This window comes from Myxine glutinosa, chromosome 7 (assembly GCF_964187855.1).
Source record: "Myxine glutinosa chromosome 7, kmMyxGlut1.1, whole genome shotgun sequence".
NCBI lineage: Eukaryota > Metazoa > Chordata > Myxini > Myxiniformes > Myxinidae > Myxine > Myxine glutinosa.
Window position 1 is genome coordinate 102,630,852 of NC_136267.1, and position 27,180 is coordinate 102,658,031.

At 42.5% G+C, this 27,180-nt stretch overlaps 2 protein-coding genes across 3 annotated transcripts in view; both read left to right on the forward strand.

The window, feature by feature from the left end:
• MRPS31 (mitochondrial ribosomal protein S31) overlaps positions 1-27,180 on the forward strand; it is a 396,402-nt gene that overhangs the window by 123,100 nt on the left and 246,122 nt on the right. The gene's annotated exons all lie outside the window — the stretch shown is intronic.
• The window catches only part of LOC137431617 (CD166 antigen), a 113,918-nt gene continuing 104,582 nt past the window's right edge, over positions 17,845-27,180 (forward strand). For both annotated transcript variants that reach the window (XM_068123139.2, XM_068123140.2), the window contains exon 1: positions 17,845-18,220. In XM_068123139.2, coding sequence (XP_067979240.2) covers positions 18,175-18,220 — 46 coding nt within the window. In that variant the 5' untranslated portion in view covers positions 17,845-18,174. The remainder of the gene's footprint in view (positions 18,221-27,180) is intronic.

Consider the following 27,180-nt stretch of genomic DNA (forward strand, 5'->3'; position numbering starts at 1 on the left):
GTGCGAATTAAGGAAGAGCTTCCAGAGGATGCAACTGAAGTTACTCATGAGGTATTGTGTCAGGCCAAACCCTCTTCAATTGGAGCATGCGTATTGGGAATATGAGGAAAGTTTTGGTGATTCATATGTTGTGGGAAGTCCCTTGCCCTGGGATGTGTGATATAAGGAAATCGTTATAATGTCAGGAATGTTTCCTTTCCTGAACCAACATGGAAGTCTGATTGTGAAATGTTGTATTATGAATGCTGTTTTATGTGATTTGATAAATGCCATGTCAAACGTTCTTTTTCTGAACCAAAGAAAAGAGCATGTTCTAGAAAAGCTTTTGAGTTTTGAAAGTTCTACACCTGTATTGTAATTCGAGTTCATGACAGTGAGTCTATATAAAACTTCACGTTTAGCGAGCGATATCTCAATGAAAACCATGTTTAACATATATAAGGTGGACTTTAACTCAGCCTCATCCGAGAGTTCCATGGACCATTTGTTTGAATGGATATTCAAGGGGAAAAGGGCAGACTAGGGACAGTCAGGAAATAAAGAAATTGACTATTGCTTTTATCGGGACAATGTTATTTCCTCTACATCTAAATGAGGTGATATTTTAAGCTTGTGTTTGTATTATAATAGTAAACTTTTACCAGATCATATCCCCTCAATAAGATTGAAATAACTGACTTTCAATTCGAGCAAGGTCTCCTGTGTGGCCTTGACCTTGTGACCCCATTTTGGATTGAATCAAATGACATTTCCGAATCATCTTCATTTTGTGTTACTAGGGCGTGCCCGTACGTGGGTGCCAAAAAAACATGCGTGCAAACAACAACAACAAAAAAAAACTTTGAAACCACGTGGCAGTAACGACCACAGAACCCCCCCCCCCCCCCTCTATTTACATGAAATGGTTTGGTCCATTCGCAAAGCCAAAGCGAACGGCTTGCGAGTACGGTAGAACCCCCCCCCCCCCCCTCTATTTACATGAAATGGTTTGGTCCATTCGCAAAGCCAAAGCGAACGGCTTGCGAGTATGGTGACCATACCTTGGGAACCACTTGTCCGATTAATTTCAAACCTTGAAAAGGCACATCCTCGGGTCCCCAGCAATATACCTGGCAAGTTTCAAGTATATCGGACCCGTGGTTGTCGAGAAACAGCGGTCACAGACACACACACATACACACACAGATTACTGGAATTATAGATAGATTACAATCATCTCGGTATACACCGATTTGTAGAATTAATAACAATATTGAAACCAGGTGTGGATTCATAAAAGGATGACGTACAACTACAACAGATGCAATCTTTATTGTTAGACAGTCCAAGAGAAATGTTTGATAGGTTGAAGGCAAAAAAGAGAAATTGTACCATGTTTTTTTTTTTTGTCTTGAAAGAGCATATAGTAGACTACTGTTACGTGCTCCTCCCCGACCCCCTGGTCTCGGTATACTCCCGAACGCCAGGAAGAGCCATGGCAGAAAAGAAATATATTACTCCGTGTCAAAATCAAGATCGAAACCACACCAATGGGTATCAACAAAAAGAATGTATTAAAAATCACACGGGAATAATACAATACAATACCATAAATACAATACAATACCAGCAATATCTTAAGATGGTAACTTAACCCCAAACTCACGGCACTCCCAGGAAACGGAACCGAGCCCTCCTCAATGTCTCTATAACCCCTCCAAGGCGATAGTTGATGCGCTCCGGCGATCGTTGGAACAATGTCCAATCGAGCAACCGAGGTGTAGACGGTCGAAGCAACACAGAAGTCACGTGGGTCCAACACCCAGCAAACTCGCGGTAGAAAGGCAACTCTCAAAGACGCGATCCAGACGTGCACCTGCACCGTTCAATCAGCGAACCGCAGTGCAATCTTCAGACGCCGCTTTATTGCACCGCTGTCCCCGGCAAACCACCGGAGGATAAGCCCAAGCCAACGCGACCAAAACCTTTTCCAATGAAAGTAGCGCGCGGGGCAAAATGGCGGATGGCCCTCACTCGAGCCAGAGCTTCTAGGCAAGGATTCTCCGGAATCTCAATGCCGATACCCGTCTACGCAGGCTCCACAATACTCCAGCGATATCACCTATCGCTCAAACTTCCTTTCAAGGACCCAAAGTCCACTCGCAACGTTCGCTCAACCACGCTCCGTACAGAGCTTCAAGGCAAGTCTTTCACGGTCCTCTGCCTTCTTCTTCTTCAACGCCTTTTCTTCCGGGTCACGATCCGATTTCCTGTCTCATTTTTTACCATGAGCGCTTTTAACCACAATAACCATTTCCTTAAACAACAATACCCATAATACTTAGAACCCACAATAATAATAATAACAATAATAATAAGTGCCGAATCCGTAACACTACCACGAAAAGTTGCTTTATCGGTACTTAGAAGGAAGGGAAGTGACAGAAGTGCTTGTAAAAGTTGTAATGTAATTGTATGAAAGTTGGAAAACAACACTGAGAACAAAAGAAGGATGTACAGAATCTTTTCTGTACATCCAATCCCCACCGCTGTAGACCACCTTAAACCCTGATTTTTCTAATGCCATGACAAACATTGGTATATCCACGGGTGATGAATTTCATCAAAATGGTTGGTGTAGTTTTGGAGAAGAGCAAATATATATTTTAGGGGGTCATGGTATAAAATGGGGGTCTTCACCACTTAAAAAGGTATAAAAGTGATTGGGGAAGAATTGGATTGTAATGTCATCCACCAGACGAGGAACATGCCTTCCACGGCTTCAGCGATACTGTATGTACTCTCTTCTCCACGGGTGTGGTTTGCTGGTTGCCTTGTTGGCTAACTACTAGCTCATCCACTTTTTGATGGTTGCCGTTGACTAATCCTAACACTAACCCAACCGCAAGGCTTCCTCTACCAGGGTTCTTCTCCTCCTCTCGGCTATCTGAGTTGCCACAAAACCGGCCCAATCCACAATTGTTTATTATTTTCTAGCAAAAGTACCCAGTGTTGTTGCTGGGCAATGCAGTCGCTTCTTGACGTGAATATTAAGAGGGGGGAGGGAGAGGCGTGAGTGGAGGGAATAGAGGGGAGGGGAGAGGGGTAGTAGAGTCCCTTTATAGAGAGAGTAGCGACAACTAACGATTTGACGCCATTTTGAGTCCATTCAGTGCGGAGCCGCCGTATGGCGCTAGTGCATTGAACCGTGTATTCCATTATGTTCTCTATGTATGAGAGATGGGAATGGTCTTTTCCATGTTGATAATGAACAAATTATGTGAAGATGACAAAATAGAAGATTTATGACAACTAAGAACCATATGATAAAGAAGAAAATCACAGAGCTGGTTGTGATTTAACAGTCACAGACATTTAGAACCATGACAAAGAAGGAATGAACTAGACAGGTACACGTGCTGCTTATTTCAGCCTCATTTTAATTTCAGGGAGGCGAGAGCGAGACTCGAACTCTCACCACCCTGCTTATACATGTACATGTACAATACAATGTTAAGAGTTATCTTTGTATTTCTGCAGTTGTTTGACCTTGTTTATTGTGTGTGGGTATATATTTGTGTTTGTTTAATTTTCATATTATTAATCTAAACTTTGCTGCATGTTGCCGATCATATATTAATCCCACCAAAAATAGATTAGCCCCCCTACCCCCGGCCCCCTCTATCCCTCTCTCCCTCTATATATCTCCCTCTATATATATATATATATATATATATATATATATATATATATATATATATATATATATCTCTCTCTCTCTCTCTCTCTCTCTCTCTCTCTCTCTCTCTCTCTCTCTCTCTCTCTCTCTCTCACTCTCACTCTCACTCTCACTCTCACTCTCTCACACTCACACAATCTCTAATACAAATTACATATTTACAATCACACACACACATACACAATCTCTAATACAAATTACATATTTACAATCACACACACACATACACAATCTCTAATACAAATTACATATTGTAACGATTTTGAGAAGTGTGTAACGAATTTGAGAAGTGTAACGGTTTTGGAGGAAGTGTAACGAATGTGAAAACGTTACAATGTGAACGTTACAAAAGTATGGTAACATCCTCGTAATGTAAATAATGGTCGCAGCCGTCGTCCTAGTTAATTCCATGAAACTTACACGCAGGTCACGATATATCTTTTAAATAGTGTATTTCCTTATTCCATGTAGGCTAAATATGTGTTTCCCACTAGATTGACTTTGCATTGTATCAAACAAAATAAGCGTAGGCCCTTCCAATTTCCCCAAAACCTCCTTTCCAATTGCCTTCCGCATTTTGGGCGGTTTTCTTCAACCGCCATTGACCATGTGCTTGAGTCGGGGAAGAAAGGCGTGTCTCCACTTCGTCATAAAAGGGAAGGAGTGAACCGGCCCTAACAGCCAATCAGCACCGCGGTGAGCGACCCGGTAGGCGTGCCCTCGGAGCCGGCGGCTTAATTCCGCCCGAGGTGATAAAAGCGACTGTAAGGGACTGCTTTATCAGAGGCCTTGGGAGATGACCCTGGGAGATGAGCAAAGAGGCTGCACCAAGAGGAGCGGTGAGATGCGAAACGCTCCAAGCCAAAGAGGAGAGGTACTCGGCAAGGAAACCAGCTTTGGAGAGACGCGCTGAAAGGAGGGAGACGGCTCCACCCCAAGAAGAGGAGCAGGTGTGCCGAACCAGCGCGTGACGTCTACCGCAGCGGATACACGACGGAGGGTTTCCCGCCAAAACCGCGAGGAATTGCGAGCTGCTGCCTCCCGACTTTGCCTCCCTCTCAAGCAATCCACCTCAAGCCCTACCTGCCTGCATTATCCCCTGTGTAAGTGTGAACGTCCTGTCCTGCTCGTTGTCTTGGGGTTAAGTAAAAATGAATAGTGTAAGTTAACGATTCGCTGTGTTACTGCTTCTTCCATCCATTGCTGTGTGTGTATAATAAATCTGTTCTTCCTCCGTATTCTTCTTCTTCTTCTTTTTCATTCTCTTTCGGTCGCTTTAGAGGTTTCCCGATTGAATATCTGTGGGGCGATCTGGTCAACGTCGGGTGGAATCGGGTTCTAATCGGGGAGTAACTGTTCGGACGCGGTTAAATACACCACCGCTCGGTCAAACTAACATCCAAAACCGCGTCTGTAACAATATTTACAATCACACACACACATACACAATCTCTAATACAAATTACATATTTACAATCACACACACACATACACAATCTCTAATACAAATTACATATTTACAATCACACACACACATACACGCATGTGCTAATGCACACACATATAAATTATAAATTGAAAGTCACACACACAAACACAAGTTAATGTCCCCACACATTCAAATCAACAGAGACAAATACATACATTAACTGACCCCCCCCCCCCTCCCCCTTTCTCAGTTGTGGCATACAACTGTATCACTGGCATGAATTGGTTTCTAGCAAATTCTTTCTGAAGCATCATTGAAAATTTTGAATGACAATAATCCTATCTTCCATGTGAAAGTACAAAAAATAAAACTTATTTTATTATTTGTTTTACGAAGGTCTCAGAGACCATTGTGAAAGGCTTTGAACTCATTTACGATTAATACTCAAACCGTGAACCTGTAACCTTCCACTTTTATAGCATGGGGAGGAGGAGGAGGGGGCGGAATTGGAGGAAGGGGCAATGGGGAGAGGGGGAGGAGGGGGGAATGGGGGGTTGGAAGGGGCCATGGCAAGGAGAGGGGGTAGGGGCATGGGGGGGGGGGAGGAGGTAGGGGGATGGGGGAGAGGAGGGGGGATGGGGGAGAGGAGGAAAGGAGGGGAAGGAGGGGAAGAGGTAAAAGGGAGGGCAGGGGTTAAAGGGGGGGGGGGAAGGGGGGATAGCGGGAGGGGGAAAGGGTGGCAGGGGGAGGGAGAGGAGGAGGGTGGAAGGAGGAGGAGGAGCTCGATGGAGCAGCGAGCGAGCACTTTATGTGTGTGTGTGTGTACGCATATGGGACCATTACCACCATCACACTGACCTGGCAGAGAACCGACGAAGAAGTTATTTTCCATCCAACACGACTGACTCTGTTCTCCCAGATTTTCCGTCTTTTAGCATCTGATGGAAATCTATACATCTTGAATCCCTTCTCCGTTCTATTTGTGCACCCACAGGCGCTACAACCTGTCATTTTGTCGTCAAATCGATGTAAAACACGAATGAGAACGCTGCGTACAGCGGGAACGTTAAAACGCTGACCGATATGCGTCCGATCCTGATCCTGTCCGCGATGGACTCAAAATGGCTCCACGCAATCACGTGACTAGATTTTTCCGGACCCTCTATGTCGCAACTCTGTATATAAAGGGACTCTAAGGGGTAGGGCAATGAGAGGAGTGAGGGGTTGGGGAGAGGAGAGTGAGGGGAGAGAAGAGTGAGGGTTGGGGAAAGGAGAAGAGAGGAGGAAGAAGTGAGGAGAAAGATAAATGAAGGAGGAGGATGGAGGGAGATGAGGAGGAAAGGAGAGGAGTGACGGGGGAGAGGAGGTGCTGGGCTGACAACCACCACACTTGGCACACAAACTCCGACCCGGAGGTTGTCCTAAGGGTGTTTTCATGTACCACCTCAGCCTTTAAAGACCCCAAAGGTCCCTAATACCCTTTTTACATGCTTGAGAGATTAGACCCCTTAAAACGCTGAATACCCCAAATACCCTTTGGACCCCAAAGATCCTTGAAGACCCCATGAGGCCGTTAAGACCTCAAATAACCTTAACACTCCAAAGACCCTTTAGACTTTGAAGATCCTTTAGACCCCAAACACACTTTAGACCTGGAAGTCCCTTAAGACAACAAAAACCCTTTAAGATCCCATTACCCACCGGCATTGCCTCAACTCACCTCGTAAATAAACCCAAACCAGCATCACCTCCACTCAACATTTGAAATAAACCCTTCTGCCCCCTTAAGCAGAAGTGGATGAGTAAAACCTTCCAGTAGGCTTTAATCAACACAAAATGTTGAGTGGCATCTGCAACAATAATGAGAATAACAAGTGAATCCTCTTGGATTGCGCTGAGGTTCGGGCATGGAATTTCGAGTCTCGATCATGGTTCGAGCCTCGATCTTGTATACAAAAATAATAATAATAATAATAAGAACCTTGGGCCGAATCTCGCGCTTCACCAGTGCGCGTGCGCGAATTTACGTCACGTCGGCAGCGAGAAGGGGTTCCCCAACACGAACCAATCAGGAACTGCCACGTCACACTTATATGATCTCAGAATTCCTGTGACAGGAATTCGCGTTACACTGGCTGGAAGTCATTCGCTAGAGGCGCTTCCTCAGCGCTAATAAGCAAAACACAAAAGTTATCAAATCTGTCACAATCATCATCAAAATTACAAAACTCAGGAACAGTCTAACACACAAGTATTTCACCCCCCCCCCCCCCCGCCTCATTGGTTCCCTTGCCCCCTCCCCAATTTCACCTTCGGTTATCGATTATATGTACCTTTTACATTTAAAGGAAGGAAATAAGTAAAATAGACTCGATCTGAGGAGGGAGCAGGGTGTTCCATCCAGCAGTTGTTCCATTCCCAAGCTGCTTGTAGAGCGCTCGCCAAGCAGCTTAAGCATTCCGACAATACTGTTGAGATTCCAGGAGTGTCCCACAATGTCCGAATTCGACAAATGAAAACTTTTTTTTAATAGCCAGATCTGCTGCTGAGGTCAATTCTGCAGTTAAAATATTGAAACTCGGTTCAGGTGAAGAGATTCTCGATCTTTACAGGAATTAAATAAAGGCACAAACACTGGCATTTATAAGCATTGCGATGTCTACAGGAATAGAGATTTTTAGGGATGAAGATCAGCTGTATCACCATTTGTAGATATGAAGCTTTATTTTAGAGAGACAGACCTGTGCTGATGCAAGGCATACTTGAGTTGAGCGGACAAAATGGTGGAATTAAGACCCCCAAGCTGAGTGACCTGAACGCAGGCTGATCAAAGGTAAGCCTGTTAGCATAAATGCATTTCAGAAGCACACCAAAACATGCAGTTTTCATTCAAGCAACACCTTGGAGTTCCTTTAGTATGTATGCAAAGTTTGGGGCTGCTAGGTTTCATGGTTTTGGGGTTGTGGAGGAGATTTACACACACACACACACACACACACACACACACACACACACACACACACACACACACACACACACACACACACACACACACCTCAACAGCCTTTTATTATTATTTATTTATATATATTTATAATTGTTTATATATATCAGTTGTTATGCGATTTCATACCATCAGTGGTGAACCGCCATTAAGGTATCCCATCCAGCTGTGCTGTACCTTAATGGGAGCGATAAGTACCGTCTGCCACACGGCACATTATCTCTGGTATCCACTCATATGGAATCGCCTGGATGCAGCCGGAGTAACCAATCTAAATATAATTTCAGTTCTCCAGCTTTCAATGGGCGCACGTAATGACGTCACCGCCATGTACGTACGCTCTACCTGTCAAGCTCTCAGGAGAACCATGTGAGCCGACAGCATAATTTTTGATCTTAGTTCAGATACTGTCATAAGTGTATGAAAAACTCAGTTACTGACCTGGTTTCGCCCTGTTGGGGCTCATCAGGGCAATGCAGTGAGTCCTGCATACACTTATGACTGAAAACCTTTCGGTTATATACCAGTTGTTATGCGATTTCATACCATCAGTGCTCTGTCTGATGGTTCTCCTGAGAGCTTGACAGGCAGAGCGTACGTACATGGCGGTGACGTCATTACGTGCGTTCATTGAAAGCTGGAGAACTGAAATTATATTTATATATATATATATATATATATTATATACATTCTCCTTTTGGAGGAACTTGCAAAAAAGCATAGAATATAATTTGCTTGGTAATTATTATATGCGAACAATTTAGCTTTGACAGGTTAGATTAGGTAAGCCTTGACGTTGCTTAAAAGGGACTGAATAAATAAGTCGATTCAAATACAATGCAGGAATACGTATGGGATATATGAAGTGGGATAATATGAAGATAATATGGGATAATATGATAACAATAATATGATAATATATGGGATAATATGATAATAATATGATAATATGGGATAATAGCCGGCTGAGCCGGTGTTGTGAATGAATGCGTACGTATTATGTTGAAAATCCAGATTTTGCTGGATCCTTTGAGAATTTCGAAGCTTTGACGCACCAAATCGCTCCATGGAGGCCGCCATCTTGCGGATGCGGAAGTATGCATAAACAATTGCGAAAAAGTTCAATCCGAGTTTGTTTCACAGTCTTTTTTTGATTCACCATCTTATGCACCTCTAATTTGAAATTAATTTTTTTTGTAATTAGTTTTTCAACACCAGCGCAAAGTGCTTAAAGTTGTTTTGCAATCCTATCCCAAGTGCAAAAAGTGTTTTTCAACACTAGCACAAGTGCGGATAGTGGTTTTCCATGACAGAACAAGTCCGGAAAGTGGTTTTGCAACACTAACACAAGTGAGACGAGTGGTTATTCAACATTAACACGAGTGAGACAAGTGGTTTTGCAACACTAACACAAGTGCCGAAAGTGGTTTTCAACACAAACAAGAGGGCGATAAGTGGTTTTGCAACATTAGCGCAAGTGCGTAAAGTGGTTTTCAATGCCAGCACAAGTGCGGAACGTGGATTTGCAACACCAGCGCAAAGTGCATAAAGTTGTTTTGCAATACTATCCCAAGTGCGAAAAGGTCGTTTTCAATACCAGCACAAGTGCGGACAGTGGCTTTCAATGCCAAATTGAGTCCGAAAAGTGGTTTTGCAATACTAACCCAAGTGCGAAAAGTGGTTTTCAACACCAGCACGAGTGTAGAAAGTGGTTTTGCAACACCAGCACAAGCGCGAAAAATGGCTTTCAACATGAGCACGAGTGTGGAAAGTGTTTTTGCAACACAAGCACAAGTGCGGAAAGTGGTTTTCAACGCCAGCACAAGTGCGGAACGTGGATTTGCAACACCAGCGCAAAGTGCCTAAAGTTGTTTTGCAATACCATCCCAAGTGCAAAGAGTGGTTTTCAACACTCACAAGTGTGGAAAGTGGTTTTGCAACACTAAAGCAAGTACGAAAAGTGGTTTTGCCACACCAGCACAAGTGCGAAAAATGGTTTTCAATGCCAGCACAAGTGTGGAAAGAGGTTTTGAAACATGGACACAAGTGCGAAAAGTGGTTTTCAATGCCAGCACAAGTGCGGAGTGGTTTTCAGTGCCTGCACAAGTGCAGAAAGTGGTTTTCCAACATTAACGCAAGTGAGACAAGTGGCTATTGAACACTAACACAAGTGCAAAAATTGGTTTTCAACGCCAGCACAAGTGCGAAAAGTGGTTTTCAACACTAACACAAGTGCGAAAAGTGGTTTTCAACACCAGCACGAGTGTGGAAAGTGGTTTTGCACCACGAACACAAGTGCGAAAAGTGGTTTTTAACGCCAGCACAAGTGTGGAAAGTGGTTTTGAAACACTAACACAAGTGCGAAAAGTGGTTTTCAACGCCAGACGAAGTGCGTAAAGTAGTCTTGCAACACTAACACAAGTGCGGAAAATGATTTTCAATGCCAGCACAAGTGTGGAAAATGGTTTTGCAACACCAACACAAGTTCGGAAAATGGTTTTCAATGCCAGCACAAGAGCGAAAAGTTGTTTTCCAACACTAGCACAAGTGCGAAAAGTGGCTTTTAATGCGAGATTGAGTCCGAAAAGTGGTTTTCAACACCAGCACGAGTGTGGAAAGTGGTTTTGCCACACTAACACAAGTGTGAAAAGTTGTTTTGAAACACTAGGCCAAGTGCAAAAAGTGGTTTTGAAACATGAACACAAGTGCACAAAGTGGTTTTCAATGCCAGCACAAGTGCGAAAAGTGGTTTTCAACACGAGCATGAGTGTGGAAAGTGGTTTTGCAACACTAGCACAAGTGCGGAACGTGGATTTGCAACACCAGCGCAAAGTGCTTAAAGTTGTTTTGCAATAATATCCCAAGTGCAAAGAGTGGTTTACAATGCCAACACAAGTGTGGAAAGTGGTTTTCAATGCTAGATTGAGTCCGAAAAGTGGTTTTGCAATACTAACCCAAGTGCAAAAAGTGGTTTTCAACACCAACACGAGTGTGGAAAGTGGTTATTCAACACTAACAAAAGTGCAAAAAGTGGTTTTCAACGCCAGCACAAGAGCGAAAAGTGGTTTTCAACACTAACACAAGTGCCAAAAGTGGTTTTGCAACACTAAAGCAAGTGCGAAAAGTAGTTTTGCAACACTATCACAAGCGCGAAAAATGGCTTTCAATGCCAGCACAAGTGGGGAAAGTGGTTTTGCAACACCAACACAATTTCAGAAAATGGTTTTCAATGCCAGGACATGTGCGGAAAGTTGTTTTCCAACACTAGCACAAGTGCGAAAAGTGGCATTGAATGCCAGATTGAGTCCGAAAAGTGGTTTTGCAATACTAACCCAAGTGCAAAAAGAGGTTTTCAACGTCAGCACAAGTGCGGAACGTGGATTTGCAACACAAGCGCAAAGTGCTTAAAGTTGTTTTGCAATACTATCCCAAGTGCAAAGAGTGGTTTACAATGCCAGCACAAGTGTGGAAAGTGGTTTTCAATGCTAGATTGAGTCCGAAAAGTGCTTTTGCAATACTAACCCAAGTGCAAAAAGTGGTTTTGAACACCAACACGAGTGTGGAAAGTGGTTATTCAACACGAACACAAGTGCGAAAAGTGGTTTTGCAACACTAACGCAAGTGAGACAAGTGGTTAGTCAACACTAACAAAAGTGCTAAAAGTGGTTTTCAACGCCAGCACAAGAGCGAAAAGTGGTTTTCAACACTAACACAAGTGCGAAAATTGGTTTTCAACACCAGCACGAGTGTGGAAAGTGGCTTTGCAACACCAACACAGGTGCAAAAAGTTGTTTTCAACGCCAGCACATGTCCGAAAAGTGGTTTTCAACACTAACACAAGTGCGAAAAGTGGTTTTCAACACCAGCACGAGTGCAGAAAGTGGTTTTGCAACACCAGCACAAGCATGGAAAATGGTTTTCAATGCCAGCACAAGTGTGGAAAGTGGTTTTGAAACACGAACACAAGTGCGAAAAGTAGTTTTGCAACACCAACACAAGTGCGGAAAATGGTTTTCAATGCCACCACAAGTGCGGAAAGTTGTTTTCCAACACTAGCACAAGTGCGAAAAGTGGTTTTCAACACCAGCACAAGCATGGAAAATGGTTTTCAACGCCAGCACAAGTGCAGAAAGTGGTTTTGAAACACGAACACAAGTGCGGAAAGTAGTTTTGCATCACTAACACAAGTGCGGAAAATGGTTTTCAATGCCAGCACAAGTGCGGAAAGTTGTTTTCAAAACAATAGCACAAGTGCGAAAAGTGGTTTTCAACGCCAGCACAAGTGCGAAAAGTTGTTTTCAAACACTAGCACAAGTGTGAAAATTGGTTTTCAACACTAGCACAAGTGGGAAAAGTGGTTTTGCAACACCAGCACAGGTGCAAAAAGTGGTTTTCAACGCCAGACGAAGTGCGGAAAGTCGTTTTGCAACACTAACATAAGTGCAGAAAATGGTTTTCAATGCCAGCACAAGTGTGGAAAGTGGTTTTGCAACACCAACACAAGTTCGGAAAATGGTTTTCAATGCCAGCACATGTGCGGAAAGTTGTTTTCAATGCTAGATTGAGTCCGAAAAGTGGTTTTGCAATACTAACCCAAGTGCAAAAAGTGGTTTTCAACACCAGCATTAGTGTGGAAAGTGGTTATTCGACACGAACACAAGTGCAAAAAGTGGTTGTCAACGCCAGCACAATAGCGAAAAGTGGTTTTCAACACAAACGCAAGTGCGGAAAATGGTTTTCAATGCCAGCACGAGTGTGGAAAGTGGTTTTGCAACACTAACACATGTGCGAAAAGTGGTTTTCAACGCCAGCACAAGTGTGGAAAGTGGTTTTGCAACACTAACACGTGCGAAAAGTGGTTTTCAACACCAGCACAAGTGTGGAAAGTGGTTTTGAAACACTAATACAAGTGCGAAAAGTGGTTTTTAATGCCAGCACAAGTGCGAAAAGTGGTTTTCAACACTAGCACGAGTGTGGAAAGTGGTTTTGCAACACTAGCACAAGTGCGGAAAGTGGTTTTCAACGTCAGCACAAGTGCGGAACGTGGATTTGCAACACCAGCGCAAACTGCTTAAAGTTGTTTTGCAATACTATCCCAAGTGCAAAGAGTAGTTTACAATGCCAGCACAAGTGGGGAAAGTGGTTTTCAATGCTAGATTGAGTCCGAAAAGTGGTTTTGCAATACTAACCCAAGTGCAAAAAGTGGTTATTCAACACGAACACAAGTGCGAAAAGTGGTTTTGCAACACTAACGCAAGTGAGACAAGTGGTTAGTCAACACTATCAAAAGTGCAAAAAGTGGTTTTCAACGCCAGCACAAGAGCGAAAAGTGGTTTTGCAACACTAAAGCAAGTGCGAAAAGTGGTTTTGCAACACTAGCACAAGTGCGAAAAATGGTTTTCAATGCCAGCACAAGTGGGGAAAGTGGATTTGAAACACTAACACAAGTGCGATCAGTGGTTTTCAATGCCAGCACAAGTGCGGAAAGTGGTTTTGCAACACTAAAGCAAGTGCGAAAAGTGGTTTTGCAACACTAGCACAAGCGCGAAAAATGGTTTTCAACACCAGCACGATTGGGAAAAGTGGTTATTCAACACTGGCACAAGTGAGACAAGTGGTTTTGCAACACCAGCACAAGTGCGAAAAGTGGTTTTCAACGCCAGTCGAAGTGCGGAAAGTAGTTTTGCAACACTAACACAATTGCGGAAAATGGTTTTCAATGCCAGCACAAGTGTGGAAAGTGGTTTTGCAACACTAAAACAAGTTCGCAAAAAGGTTTTCAATGCCAGCACATGTGCAGAAAGTTGTTTTCCAACACTAGGACAAGTGCGAAAAGTGGTTTTCAACACCAGCACGAGTGTGGAATGTGGTATTGCAACACCAACACAAGTGCAGAAAATGGTTTTCAATGCCAGCACAAGTGTGGAAAGTGGTTTTGCAACACTAACACAAGTTCGGAAAATGGTTTTCAATGCTAGATTGAGTCCGAAAAGTGGTTTTGCAATACCAACCCAAGTGCGAAAAGTGGTTTTCAACACCAGCACGAGTGTGGAAAGTGGTAATTCAACACGAACACAAGTGCGAAAAGTGGTTTTGCAACACTAACACAAGTGCAAAAAGTGGTTTTCAACGCCAGCACAAGAGCGAAAAGTGGTTTTCAACACTAACGCAAGTACGAAAAGTTGTTTTCAATGCTAGATTGAGTCCGAAAAGTGGTTTTGCAATACTAACGCAAGTCAGACAAGTGGTTAGTCAACACTAACACAAGTGCAAAAAGTGGTTTTCAATGCCAGCACAAGAGCGAAAAGTGGTTCTCAACACTAACGCAAGTGCAAAAAGTGGTTTTTAACACCAGCACAAGTGCGGAAAGTGGTTTTGCAACACTAAAGCAAGTGCGAAAAGTTGTTTTCAATGCTAGATTGAGTCCAAAAAGTGGTTTTGCAATACTAACCCAAGTGCGAAAAGTGGTTTTCAACACCAGCACGAGTGCAGAAAGTGGTTTTGCAACACTAAAGCAAGTGCGAAAAGTGGTTTTGCAACACCAGCACAAGCGCGAATAATGGTTTTCAATGCCAGCACGGGTGTGGAAAGTGGTTATTCAACACGAACACAAGTGCGAAAAGTGGTTTTGCAAGACTAACGCAAGTGAGAAAAGTGGTTATTCAACACTAACACAAGTGCAAAAAGTGGTTTTCAACGCCAGCACAAGTGCGAAAAGTGGTTTTCAACACTAACACAAGTGCGAAAAGTGGTTTTCATCACCAGCACGAGTGCAGAAAGTGTTTTTCAACACCAGTGCAAGTGTGAAAAGTGGTTTTTCAAAACGAAGACAAGTGCGAAAATTGGTTTTCAACACCAGCACGATTGGGAAAAGTGGTTATTCAACACTGGCACAAGTGAGACAAGTGGTTTTGCAACACCAGCACAAGTGCGAAAAGTGGTTTTCAACGCCAGACTAAGTGTGGAAAGTAGTTTTTCAACACTAACACAATTGCGGAAAATGGTTTTCAATGCCAGCACAAGTGTGGAAAGTGGTTTTGCAACACGAACACAAGTGGGAAAAGTGGTTTTCAACACCAGCACGAGTGCAAAAAGTGGTTTTCAACACTGGCACGAGTGTGGAAAGTGGTTTTGCAACACTAGCACAAGTGCGGAAAGTGGTTTTCAACGTCAGCACGAGTGCAAAACGTGGATTTGCAACACCAGCGCAAAGTGCTTAAAGTTGTTTTGCAATACTATCCCAAGTGCAAAGTGTGGTTTACAATGCCAGCACAAGTGTGCAATACTAATAATTGCAGTGTGCAATTGGTTTTCAATGCTAGATTGAGTCCGAAAAGTGGTTTTGCAATACTCACCCAAGTGCAAAAAGTGGTTTTCAACTCCAGCACGAGTGTGGAAAGTAGTTATTCAACACTGGCACAAGCGCGAAAAATGGTTTTCAATGCCAGCACAAATGTGGAAAGTGGTTTTGAAACACTAACGCAAGTGCCAAAAGTGGTTTTGCAACACTAACACAAGTGCGGACAATGGTTTTCAATGCTAGCACATGTGCAGAAAGTGGTTTTCCAACACCAGCACAGGTGCGGAAAGTTGTTTTCCAACACAAGCACAAGTGCGAAAAGTGGTTTTCAATGCTAGATTGAGTCCGAAAAGTGGTTTTGCAATACTAACCCAAGTGCAAAAAGTGGTTTTCCATGCCAGCACGAGTGCAAAAAGTGGTTTTCAATGCCAGCACAAGTGCGAAAAGTGGTTTTCAACACTAACACGAGTGCGAAAAGTGGTTTTCAACACCAGCACGAGTGCAGAAATTGTTTTTCTACACCAGTGCAAGTGTGAAAAGTGGTTTTTCAAAACGAAGACAAGCGCGAAAATTGGTTTTCAACACTAGCACGAGTGTGAAAAGTGGTTATTCAACACTGGCACAAGTGAGACAAGTGGTTTTGCAACACCAGCACAAGTGCGAAAAGTGGTTTTCAACACCAGACGAAGTGCGGAAAGTAGTTTTGCAACACCAACACAATTGCGGAAAATGGTTTTCAATGCCAGCACAAGTGTGGAAAGTGGTTTTGCAACACTAAAACAAGTTCAGACAATGGTTTTCAATGCCAGCACAAGTGCGAAAAGTGGTTTTCAATGCCAGCACAATTTCGTAAAGTGGTTTTCCACGACAGCACAAGTCCGGAAAGTGGTTTTACAACACTAACACCAGTGAGACAAGTGGTTATTCAACACTAACACGAGTGAGACAAGTGGTTTTGCAACACCAACACAAGTGCCGAAAGTGATTTTCAACACAAATATGAGGGCGATGAGTAGTTTTGCAACATTAGCGCAAGTCCGGAAAGTGGTTTTCAACGCCAGCACAAGTGCGGAATGTGGATTTTGCAACACCAGCGCAAAGTGCTTAAAGTTGTTTTGCAATACTAATTACTATCCCAAGTGCAAAAAGTGGTTTTCAACACGAGCACAAGTGTGGAAAGTGGTTTTGCAACACTAAAGCTAGTGCGAAAAGTGGTTTCCAAAGCCAGCACAAGTGCCGACAGTGGTTTTCAATGCTAGCTTGAGTCCGAAAAGTGGTTTTGCAATAATACCCCAAGTGCGAAAAGTGGTGAATACCCGACTTCTTCTTCACCTCCTAATCCTCTTCTTCTTCTTTCGTACTTCGCACATGGGTGTGGGCAGCATTCTTTTTTGGAAGCATGGTTGCGCCGCTGATGCAAATGCAGAGCCCCCTGGAGGTTAGAGCAGGATATGTTTGTGGGGTGCAACATGCTTTCTTTTTGATTAAAACCATGGCAAAGCGACGGGTCGTCACACGGCTCGTCTGCAATAAAATATAACTCGAATCTGCGTTAGACCTCGCACGAGAGCGTGTGACGCAATCGTGTGCAAAATGCATGGCAAATAAGTGAGCGATGTCTGGTATCGTGCTCGAGAGGAAGTTACCTTGTGACGTATCAGTTTCGCATTCGGAGCCATATATTTAGTACGTACTAAAAGTGGGCGGTGCTTCTTCTCTTATCTTTCCTCGTTTTCTCTGTCTGAGTCCATCCACAGTCCGATGTCCTCTCTTCCTTCTCTCAATCTATAACACTCGACTACTCTCGCTCCTCTCTCACCAGCAGTGTGTATATAACAAGTGAATCCTCTTGGATTGCGCTGAGGTTCGGGCATGGAATTTCTAGGAGGAAGTATAATTTGTATGCAATGAAAGTACATGTAATATGGGATCGAGTAAGATTTGACATATCCACTTTTGTTATTCCCGATTCCTCATTATTTCAGAGTACATAGGCATAATGAAGAATATGACAATAAAAATCAGTATACAGAATTATTTTATTTAATTAATGCAAAGGAATTGGAAAGTCCGCCACGAATTTTTAATATATCTCGCCATTTTCCCGTCTGTTATTTTAGGCGGTGTATGACCGACCGTGCAGCGATTTAAAAAAAATATATCTTGGCAATTTTTTCAACCGAGTCTAACACTATGTTAGCGACTGTTAAAAATGAAATGATATATCGAATTAGAATTGAAATAAACCTGTGTGAGGGAGAAAGACAGCACGGGCCTAACTAAGCAGGCCTCAAAGCTATGCGAGTTAATAAAATGGTGGATATTTGTTTATGAAGCCTCTCCCAGAAGTCCCCCAACACGAACCAATCAGGAACTGCCACGCCCACTTATATGATCTCAGAATTCCTGTGACAGGAATTAGCGTTACACTGGCTGGAAGTCATTCGCTCGAGTAGAGGCGCTTCCTCAGCGCCAATAAATATGTGGCCCATATTTGCCCTGAAATGAAGTATCTCTTCAACGAAGCGATGCCGAGAGCAAAGAAGTAGGCGTGGTTATGTGACGCCGGTGCATGAGGGGATTTCCAGGAAGAGTGTGATTTCCACAAAGAATGTGCGGATGCGGAAGAAGCTGATCTCAGTCGAAGTAGAACGATCAAGTTCGGATATTGTTGCTTTGGTGTCGCGTCGTTCTGTTCTCGTGCCGACACCAACCAGGTCGCCATGCTTCTCACGATCGCTACTCCCACTCTTTTCATCGTCTATTTTGGTGAGGTGTTATTATATTATTATTTTGTCTTTTGTTATTAATATTATTTCTCACCTTTTAAACCTCATCCCTTTTGTACTCTGTCGTCGTTATACCCTTGGATTTTATTTTCGATAGCGCGCGTTTTTATCCGAGCGAATCAGCGAACGCAAACACCACGTGGTGCGATTTTTTTTTCTTTCGATTTTGTTTCCTTCAATTGTTGCACGGCGGCTTTTTTTTTTAAAGTGCTTCAAAAACATGACATGTTTTAATCAATAGCCGACTATAAGTATAAAACTCACAACCTTCCGCTTGTGTCGTTTCAAAAGAATACAGATGGTGCGGTGTATAGGTACGGAAGATTGTGCGTTTATGGCGGTTAATCGAACAGGTGTTGTGTTTTATCCGAGGAGCTTACCATTACCAATATGTCTCGTAACGGTGGATCGCGGCTTGTTCGTTTTACGAAAGACCTGTTTGGCAGACTTAAGTTGGTGCGGAAGACGTTAATCATGAACTACAGTCGGCTATATTTGAATATATTCAAACGAATTAAAGGCAGTGAGCATGGATTTACCAAAGGGAGGTCATGTTTGACAAATCTATTGAGTATTGGGATTGCATGAAGGAGTTTGTGATGGGGTGGATCAGGGAAGTGCAGACAGAGAATGTCGTTTATCTGGATTTTCAAGAAACTTTTAATGATGTAGCACATAGTCATGGGAGGTTGTTTAAAGCTAAGATGAAGATGGATTGGTGCGGTGTATAGCCATATATTGCCAAAAGAACCATAGTCATGTGCGATTGTGCGGTGTATAGCCAAAAAAGTTTAAGAACCATAGTCATGGGAGGTTGTTTGAAGCTAAGATGAGGATGGATTGGCTGGTAGTTTAGTGATGGGAAGCAAGGAATACTCTAAGGCCTTGGGATCAGTTCTAGGACAATTATAATCACCTCCATCCGAGAACTGATTAATACATAATAAAATACATCAACGATGCGGACGTTGGGGTCAAGGGTCAGAAATGAAATTTACAATGTTAAAACAACCATTCCTAAATTTGCAGATGACACAGAACTTGGAGTTAGTGTAAACAGCAGATAGGAGGGGGTGACCAGATTCAGAAATATCTGAATGCTTTCATGGATTGAGCAAAAGATTGGCAAAAGATTGGCAGAAGTGTTTTCAATGCTGGCTAAAGTGTTTGCAATGCTGGCTAAAGTGTTTGCAATGCTGGCTGAAGTGTTTGCAATGCTGGCTAAAGTGTTTGCAATGCTGGCTAAAGTGTTTGCAATGCTGGCTGAAGTGTTTGCAATGTAATTTGATGTAAATAAATGTAAGGTGTGCTGGGATGGATAAGAATAATGAAAGTTGGGATCACTTGATGCAAGGGGCAATCTCGGAGCGTGTCGCACAGGAAATGTATCTGGCGATGGTAATAGATATGGAGGGGAGAAGGGGCTATAAAACTCTATTGAAATCGTCCTTATGAAATGGGACAGACGTATGTACAAATACACAGATGCACATTGTTTTATATAAGGTTTTTGTGTATATATATATATATATATTCGCACACACAAACGATCTGCGGTTTGGAAATGTCCACAGAATCCATAATGAGTACGCCGACCAGTTTGGAGTACTTATTATGGACTCAGGACTCTGTGCATATATTATTAAAAATGTAATAAAGCCTTCAAATCCATTGGCTGGAGACTTCGCTTGACACCAGACGCAATTGTCGGGAAGAAAGATTGATACGTCTGCCATGTTGGTTTTCTGGTAAGCTTAAGACGTCTTCAGAAGTCTCATTTTCACAATTTTATTTATCTGAGCTATATAATCCATTGTGTGTGTGTGTGTGTGTGTGTGTGTGTGTGTGTGTGTGTGTGTGTGTGTGTGTGTGTGTGTGTGTGTGTGTGTGTGTGTGTGTGTGTGTGTGTGTGTGTGTGTGTGTGTGTGTGTGTGTGTGTGTGTGTGTGTGTGTGTGTGTGTGTGTGTACACACATATATATATATATATATATATATATATATATATATATATATATATATATATATATATATATATACACACACACACACATAAGCAGTACACATGTTTTTGCTTCATGTACACAAGCTGGGCTCTTTTTCCAGGAGAGATCAAGGCAGTGGTCCTGCCAATCCACAGTCTGTGCAAGGGGTGAGTAATTTGTGCAATAAATGAAGGTTTTTGTATGTAATCAAGGCTTAAATCGTGTAGTGCTCTTCCTGGTGGTATTGGCTACTAGGAGTCATAACGTAATGAAATGTCAAATCTCTGCACGTAAATCATAGACCAGGAGTTCCCAAACCTCGTGTCGTGACCCGAACTTGAAAACCCCCCTCAATATCCCGTTTTTTGAGGGGGGTGGGGGGAGGTTCACGTCGAAAGTGTTTCCTCCAACAAATTTTATCATCGGTACCGGTACCATTTTGCTCTTAAGGCGAATGAGATTTCGAATTTTGGGTCATGGACAAAAAAGTTTAAGCACCACTTTCTATGGTATTTAGATAGTCTACCATAGTAATATTACTGTGAACATTGTATTGTTTTTAATATGGGTTATTCATGGAAGCAAACGTTTCTAAAAATCTGAGGCAAACTACGCTCTCTCAAAATAGTCGATTATTGTTATTCTTATTATTTTTATTATGTTATATTTTTGGGGATTATTGTTCCCAAGTGAAAGTCAAAAAAATTTTTATTTGAGTTCCCGGTTTTGCCAGAGATGTACTTGCCAAGATTCCTTCCGGACCATTCCTGGAAGTGTCATTGGGGAAGGAAGCCCAAGAATAGTCCATTGTTTATGATGGTAAAACAGGAAGTTCAACCTTTGTGATTCTTAAGCTCTGTCTTTCCTCCCTCAAATACTCATATCATTCATTCTTAAATCTTGTTTTCTTCACTCACTCCATCTTTGCCATTTTCCCTTCTCACCACTCCAGAATTACCTGGAATTGTATTTCCATATGTGGGAACAGATCATCTTGTTGTACAGTGCGATTATAATTGTAATTTAATTCTTCCATGTTTTAAGCTTCTCATCGACAGAAATAATGAAACTGTCCATAGTGAGATTTTGGTTCAATTTTCAGCGCAACTTGGACATATGTTCCACTTCATAAGTTTATAATTGTATGAGGAGCAGATTGCTCGCTCTTCATTTCATCTTCTTTCACTAATGCAAGAATATCTGACCGCTTTGGTTTGTGGGTGGCTCGTCTCAACCACCTGGGCCTAATTGAGACCCATACTTTCCTGCCTTCATAGTTGCTACCACCTCAGTGAGCAACTATCTATCAATTTAATAATTTGTCAAAAATAATCTTTTTGCCATTTTTAATGTTATTGGATGGTTTAACAACTTTACGTATTGCTCTTTGATCCCTGTTAAAAGGATGGCAGCTGACTTCCTGACACCAGCCTAGTTTGTTCTGTTTTTAAAAGTATCACTGAATAGATAAATGAATGTCCTGATAAAGAACTCTATCAAAAAAGTTTGTGAAGAATATTTTCACAAAATTAATTTTCACATATCAATGAAATTATGTGTTTATGAAATACTGTACATATTGGACAGGGAATGGGTCATGATGGTCATGGCCAGATGTTAGTAACGAACACACTAAAACACCTGCACAACGACCATGCAAGTCATTGTCCTTTTAATTATACTCGTCAATGTACAGAATCTCCAACCTAGCCAATAGCGCGTAGTTCATTGTTTCACAAAACCTTTTCAATGCCATTCACCCTCGAGTCGTTATCACAAAATATCATTCACACCCGACTTCACCTCCTCATGATTTGTTTATGTTCCATTTTCCTTTCCCCGTATTCACCATTAAATAAGGTTCATGTCATCAAGTCGTTCAGAAAGGCATAATGAATAAAAAATTTAATTCACCTTTGGGTGAACCATTCACCAGTTTAAGAAGCACTGGTATAGACGGTCATATACGTACCAATTGTGTATTTATATAGCTCGGCTGCAATACTTTTGCACCATCACAATCGTCTTCCTCATCTCAGCAGTCACACTTGGATGATCATAGTTTAGTGTATACTGCATCATGAATATACTTGTCACACTTGGTTTTAGTGTAGTGCTGCCATGTTCCACTTGCCCAACCTATAACATGCCTGAAAGTCGAGGCAATAAATTGGCATGCATGTACGTATGTGCATTAATCATCCACGACTTCAGAAACTATCGAGGGGGCCTCTTCGTGTGGTGGTTGTCTACTACTCTTGCCACAAATAGTAGTGCACCTCCATCACAGCTACAAATAGTAATGGACTTAGTACCGACCCCTGATGCACTCCCACCTTCACCTCAAACTCGCCACTGTTCCCGTCCTTCGTCCTTACAGCTGTGCGCGCTCTCTCGTACATTGCCATCACTACTCTGATCAACCATTCCTCCACTCCTAACTTCCTCAATGCCCATGTCACTACTTCGCGTGGAACCCTATCGAATGCTTTCTCCAGAGAGACAAACCCAAGAAACAACTTCTTCCTCTTCTCCATGTACTTCTGCAACTGCCTTACAATAAAAAGCATGTCTGTCGTTCCTCTTCCTGGCATAAATCCAAACTGCATTTCGTCGATCTTCACTTTCTTCCTTATCCTCCTCTCAAACACCCTTTCCAATACCTTCATTCCATGCTCCAATAACTTTATTCCTCGATACGAGCCACAGTCCAGAGGGTCACCTTTCCCCTTATATAGAGGGACGAGGGTACTCAGTTCCCAATAAACTGAAATGCGGCCTTCTTTCACCACCAGATTACAGATCTCTGTCATTCTCTTCACACCCCGACTTCCCGCTGCCTTCAACATATCTCCCACAACTCCTGCCGGCCCTCCTGCTTTTCTACTCTTCATTGCTTTTATCACTTCCTCAACTTCCTTCTCAGTTATCTTCTCTGCTGGTCCTAAAACTGGGTTACTCTCGATGTTGCCATCCCATTCATTCTCTGCATTCAACAGTAATTCCATATATCTCTTCCATCTTCCTTTAATTCCATCTGGGTCCATAACGATTTTTCCCACTTCATCCTTCAAGCAACTCACCCCCATCACATCGCACCTCTCTTTCGCTATCTGATTTGCAATCCTGAATACCGCTCTCTGACCCTCTTCCGAATCCAAGCGTTCTCCGAACATTTTCCTACATGCCTCCTGCACCTCTGCTACCTCTTTCTTTGCAGCCTTCTTGGCTGCCTTATAACTTTCATGCTCTGCTTTTTCTGCCCCCGTACCCTTCGCCTTCTGCCACTCCTTGAACTTCTTCCTCTTCTCGTCAATCCTGTTTCCAACTTCATCGTCCCACCACCATGTTTCCGAGTGCCTCGGTGGTCCTTTTGTCCATCCACATACCTCACCAATGGCTACCAACAGAGACTATCTTTCATTGACATCCAACCACATCATCCTCTCCCATACTCAGCCTCTCTTTTAATGCCTCCCTCACTATCACCTCGTTCAACCTCCACACTTTCACTCTCTGTTGGTACGTCATCCGCCGAGCTCTCCTCGCACCTTTCACCCTCATGTCGCAGACAACCAAGTGGTGCTGTGAAACAGCCTCCTCCCCCGGGATCACCTTTGTGTCCTGCAGGTGCCCCCTATCTCGTGTACGCACCATCAGGTAGTCAACAGTTGTCGTCGACCCACCTGGCGTGTATGTAACAAGCTTATTATCCGCTTTCTGGAACTTAGTATTACAAATCAACAAACCAGCTCCATCAACAAGCTCCAAAATCCTTTCACCATCTCCATTCCTCACACCATATCCTTAACCACCATGAGCTCCCTCAAAACCGTCCATACTCCTTCCCACATGTCCATTTAAGTCTCCTCCTACCACAACAACTTCCTCATCTTTCACGTTTTCCATCAGCTTCTCTATTGCCCACCAGAACTACTTGTCCTTCTCTTCATCGCTCCAACCGACCTGCGGAGCATATCCCGAGATGACGTTCACCAAGAGCTTTCCAATCGTCATTTTCACCATCATCAACTTTTCACTCGCTCTCGTCACACTCACCACACTGTCTACAAACTCCTCAGAAAACAGGACACCAACACCATGCACGCCTTCCGGGCACCCTTGCCACACAAACTTGTATTTCTGTCCCTGCCTACCCTTCACCATTCTCACACCACTTCCCTTCCATCTCATCTCCTGCACAAAACATATGTCCACTCTTCTTCTGACCAATACTTCCACCACTTCTCCTGATCTCCCTGTCATTGTCCCTGCATTCCTTGTCCCAAACCTAAGAAACCGATCTCTACGTCGGGCATCAGACGTTTCGTCGTCATAAATGGAGTGATTTCCACCCTTGCTTCGACCGGGTTCCCCACCTTGAGTTTTGACTAGAGGGAGTGGGATCTGCCACGGGGTACTTCAGGCTGTACCCTGCCCATATGTAGTTGTAAATGTCATGGTTCCCTTTTTGAGGCAATGTTTTATGGCCGGTCGCCCTTCCTGACGCCAACCCTTTTAGTCGCCTCTTACGACACGCAAGGATACGGTGTACCTATTTTAAACCAGGGTACACACCGGGATACAACAACAACAATATCAACAAATACTATAACGATATCAACTATTCCCAGCTTCCTGTGGTGTCAGCAAGGGAACATTTTTGGCCAGGTCTTTCACGAACCAGCTATCCAGGCCTGACATTTGTATTTGAAGGAGAAATTTTAATTTGTTGAGGGTGCTGGTGATAACTCGCTCACTCTTCCTGAAAGAACAACCAGTGCTGACAGAGGGGTTCTTCGTCTTATCATCCTTGTGATGGATGGTGCACATATTGATCCATGCCCTGCATGCGAAACCCCAGGGTGACGGTTTATATCTGGGTTAGATATAGAACCTAGGCTGGATGACTCAAAGGTGAGTGTGCATACCTTAAAGCTATCCTGCCAGCACCCTGCATACACAACAACGGTCATGCAGTTAGTAACTTAATTGTTGTAAAAGAAAACAAAGGAGTTATTATAAATGCTGATATTTAATCGTATCTGCTGTCCATCTTACAATGCATCTTTTTGAAACTATTTAATCAGTCCTTCATAAATTAATCAACCTTTGGCCTTTGGGATTCTCGAAAAAAGGTCATATCTTATTTTATGTTCTTTCTTTTCCTTTTATGTTCTGATATTTATTTCCCTTGTTTTGGGGTTTAAAAAAAAAATTCTTAGATCCTGAGGATACCAGGAAACTAACTTTAATCTTTCTGGCAAAAAATTTCCTTTTGAGTAACTTTAATGTGTTTCATGTGAAAAAGGAAATGGCTGTTGTTGGCATTATGTAGAAGTTGTGCCAATGAATGAGACTTTGTTCCATAACCCACTCAACACTACTTTAACATGTGACCTCTATTTCATTGCAAACTATTCGGTATTCTTGCAAAGTCTTAATTGTGTGGCACTTTTAATTTAGGTATCTTGTTTTTAGCTTTTATGTATCTTTTATTTCATCTTCGTAGCTTGCTGGCAATAAAGCTAAGAGCCATCTATATAGCTTGTATTTGTATGAATCTTGGGTTTTATACCTGTTTGAAATCGGTGCGGACCTCAAGTTCTCTTTTTGTTTTCCCATCAACCTACCATGTTACTACAAACTCCCACTTGTGCTAATTACTCAAGTTGGATATCTGAACACTGCAGTTGCTTGACTTCTTTTTTTTTTTTTCTTGTGCACAGCGTTCAAATTACATGTCTGATAGTAAAATGTGTTTCCATTGCCGAACGTTTCATATACCAGGTCCTTCATCTTCATGTCAAAATATCCATTTTAAATTCAGGCTGTAACACAAAAAAATGTGAAAAAGTTTAGGGGTGTGAATACTTTCTGAAGGCACTGTATGGCAAAATTGTATTGAAATTGTATTCAAACTTGTCTGAAATGAGTATTAAAAAAATTCCTTGAGCTCTCTCATTTTTGGGGTTACACACCTGACCTTTTTTTCATCTAAAAAGCGATATGACAGAGGGTAAAAGCTAAAAAGGTGCTTAGAAAGTTGGAGTCGGACCATTGTTGAATACAACAATTAATGGAACTAAATAATATGAAAGAGCGAGAGAGTAGGGAAGGCAACGGTACCATAAAATGGGGTGAATAGGGACAGCAAGGTGAATAGGGACACAAACTGAAAAAAAGTTCGGAAACTTTTTTCGCTGAAAATTGATAACCATACTGATTTGTTGATATTTGGGTTGAAAGTGCTCTCTTGTTTTTTTTAAAAGCAACTTATAGTCCCTATTAACCCCATATATATGGGGGTGGGGGGGGGGGGGGTTAATAGGGACTATGAGATCGGGTCAGCAGTTTTTACGGTACCTTCGAAAAGACAGACAGACAGACGGACGGACATTTGGTGAATTATAGTAAGATTCAGCACTTTCGGAGATATAGAGGTGCCAAGTTTTTCGGTTTTTCCAAGATGGCGGCTGAACCACGTGACCTATGACGTCATAATTGTCAAAAATATATATATATACAGGTGGAGTTGCACCTGATGGTGAAAATTTCCTGTCAATCGGACCAACAGTTGCAGAGAAAATCATATTTATTCTGAACAGACAAACAAACAAACTCAAATGCAATACCCTCTCTGGCGAGGGTAAATATTATCTCACTCCTCTTTGCACATGTGCAATCATGACGAATTAAAAGAGAAAGTACGTTAAAACGGCAAACTTGTCTTCCCATTCATGTTCCAGTTTGTGTTCAAAATACAACATTCAATTGAAATAAGTTGTTCCTTGATCATAAATTGACGTTTGTAGACAGACAGACTGACAGATGGGCGGATGTACATGAGCCAATTGCTTAACCCCGCTTTTCTCTTTGTGTGCGTGGGGTAAAAATAAAAAGATGGGAGTGCATTTGATGGAAAAATAATTTGGAGGATATTATGACCTTTGACT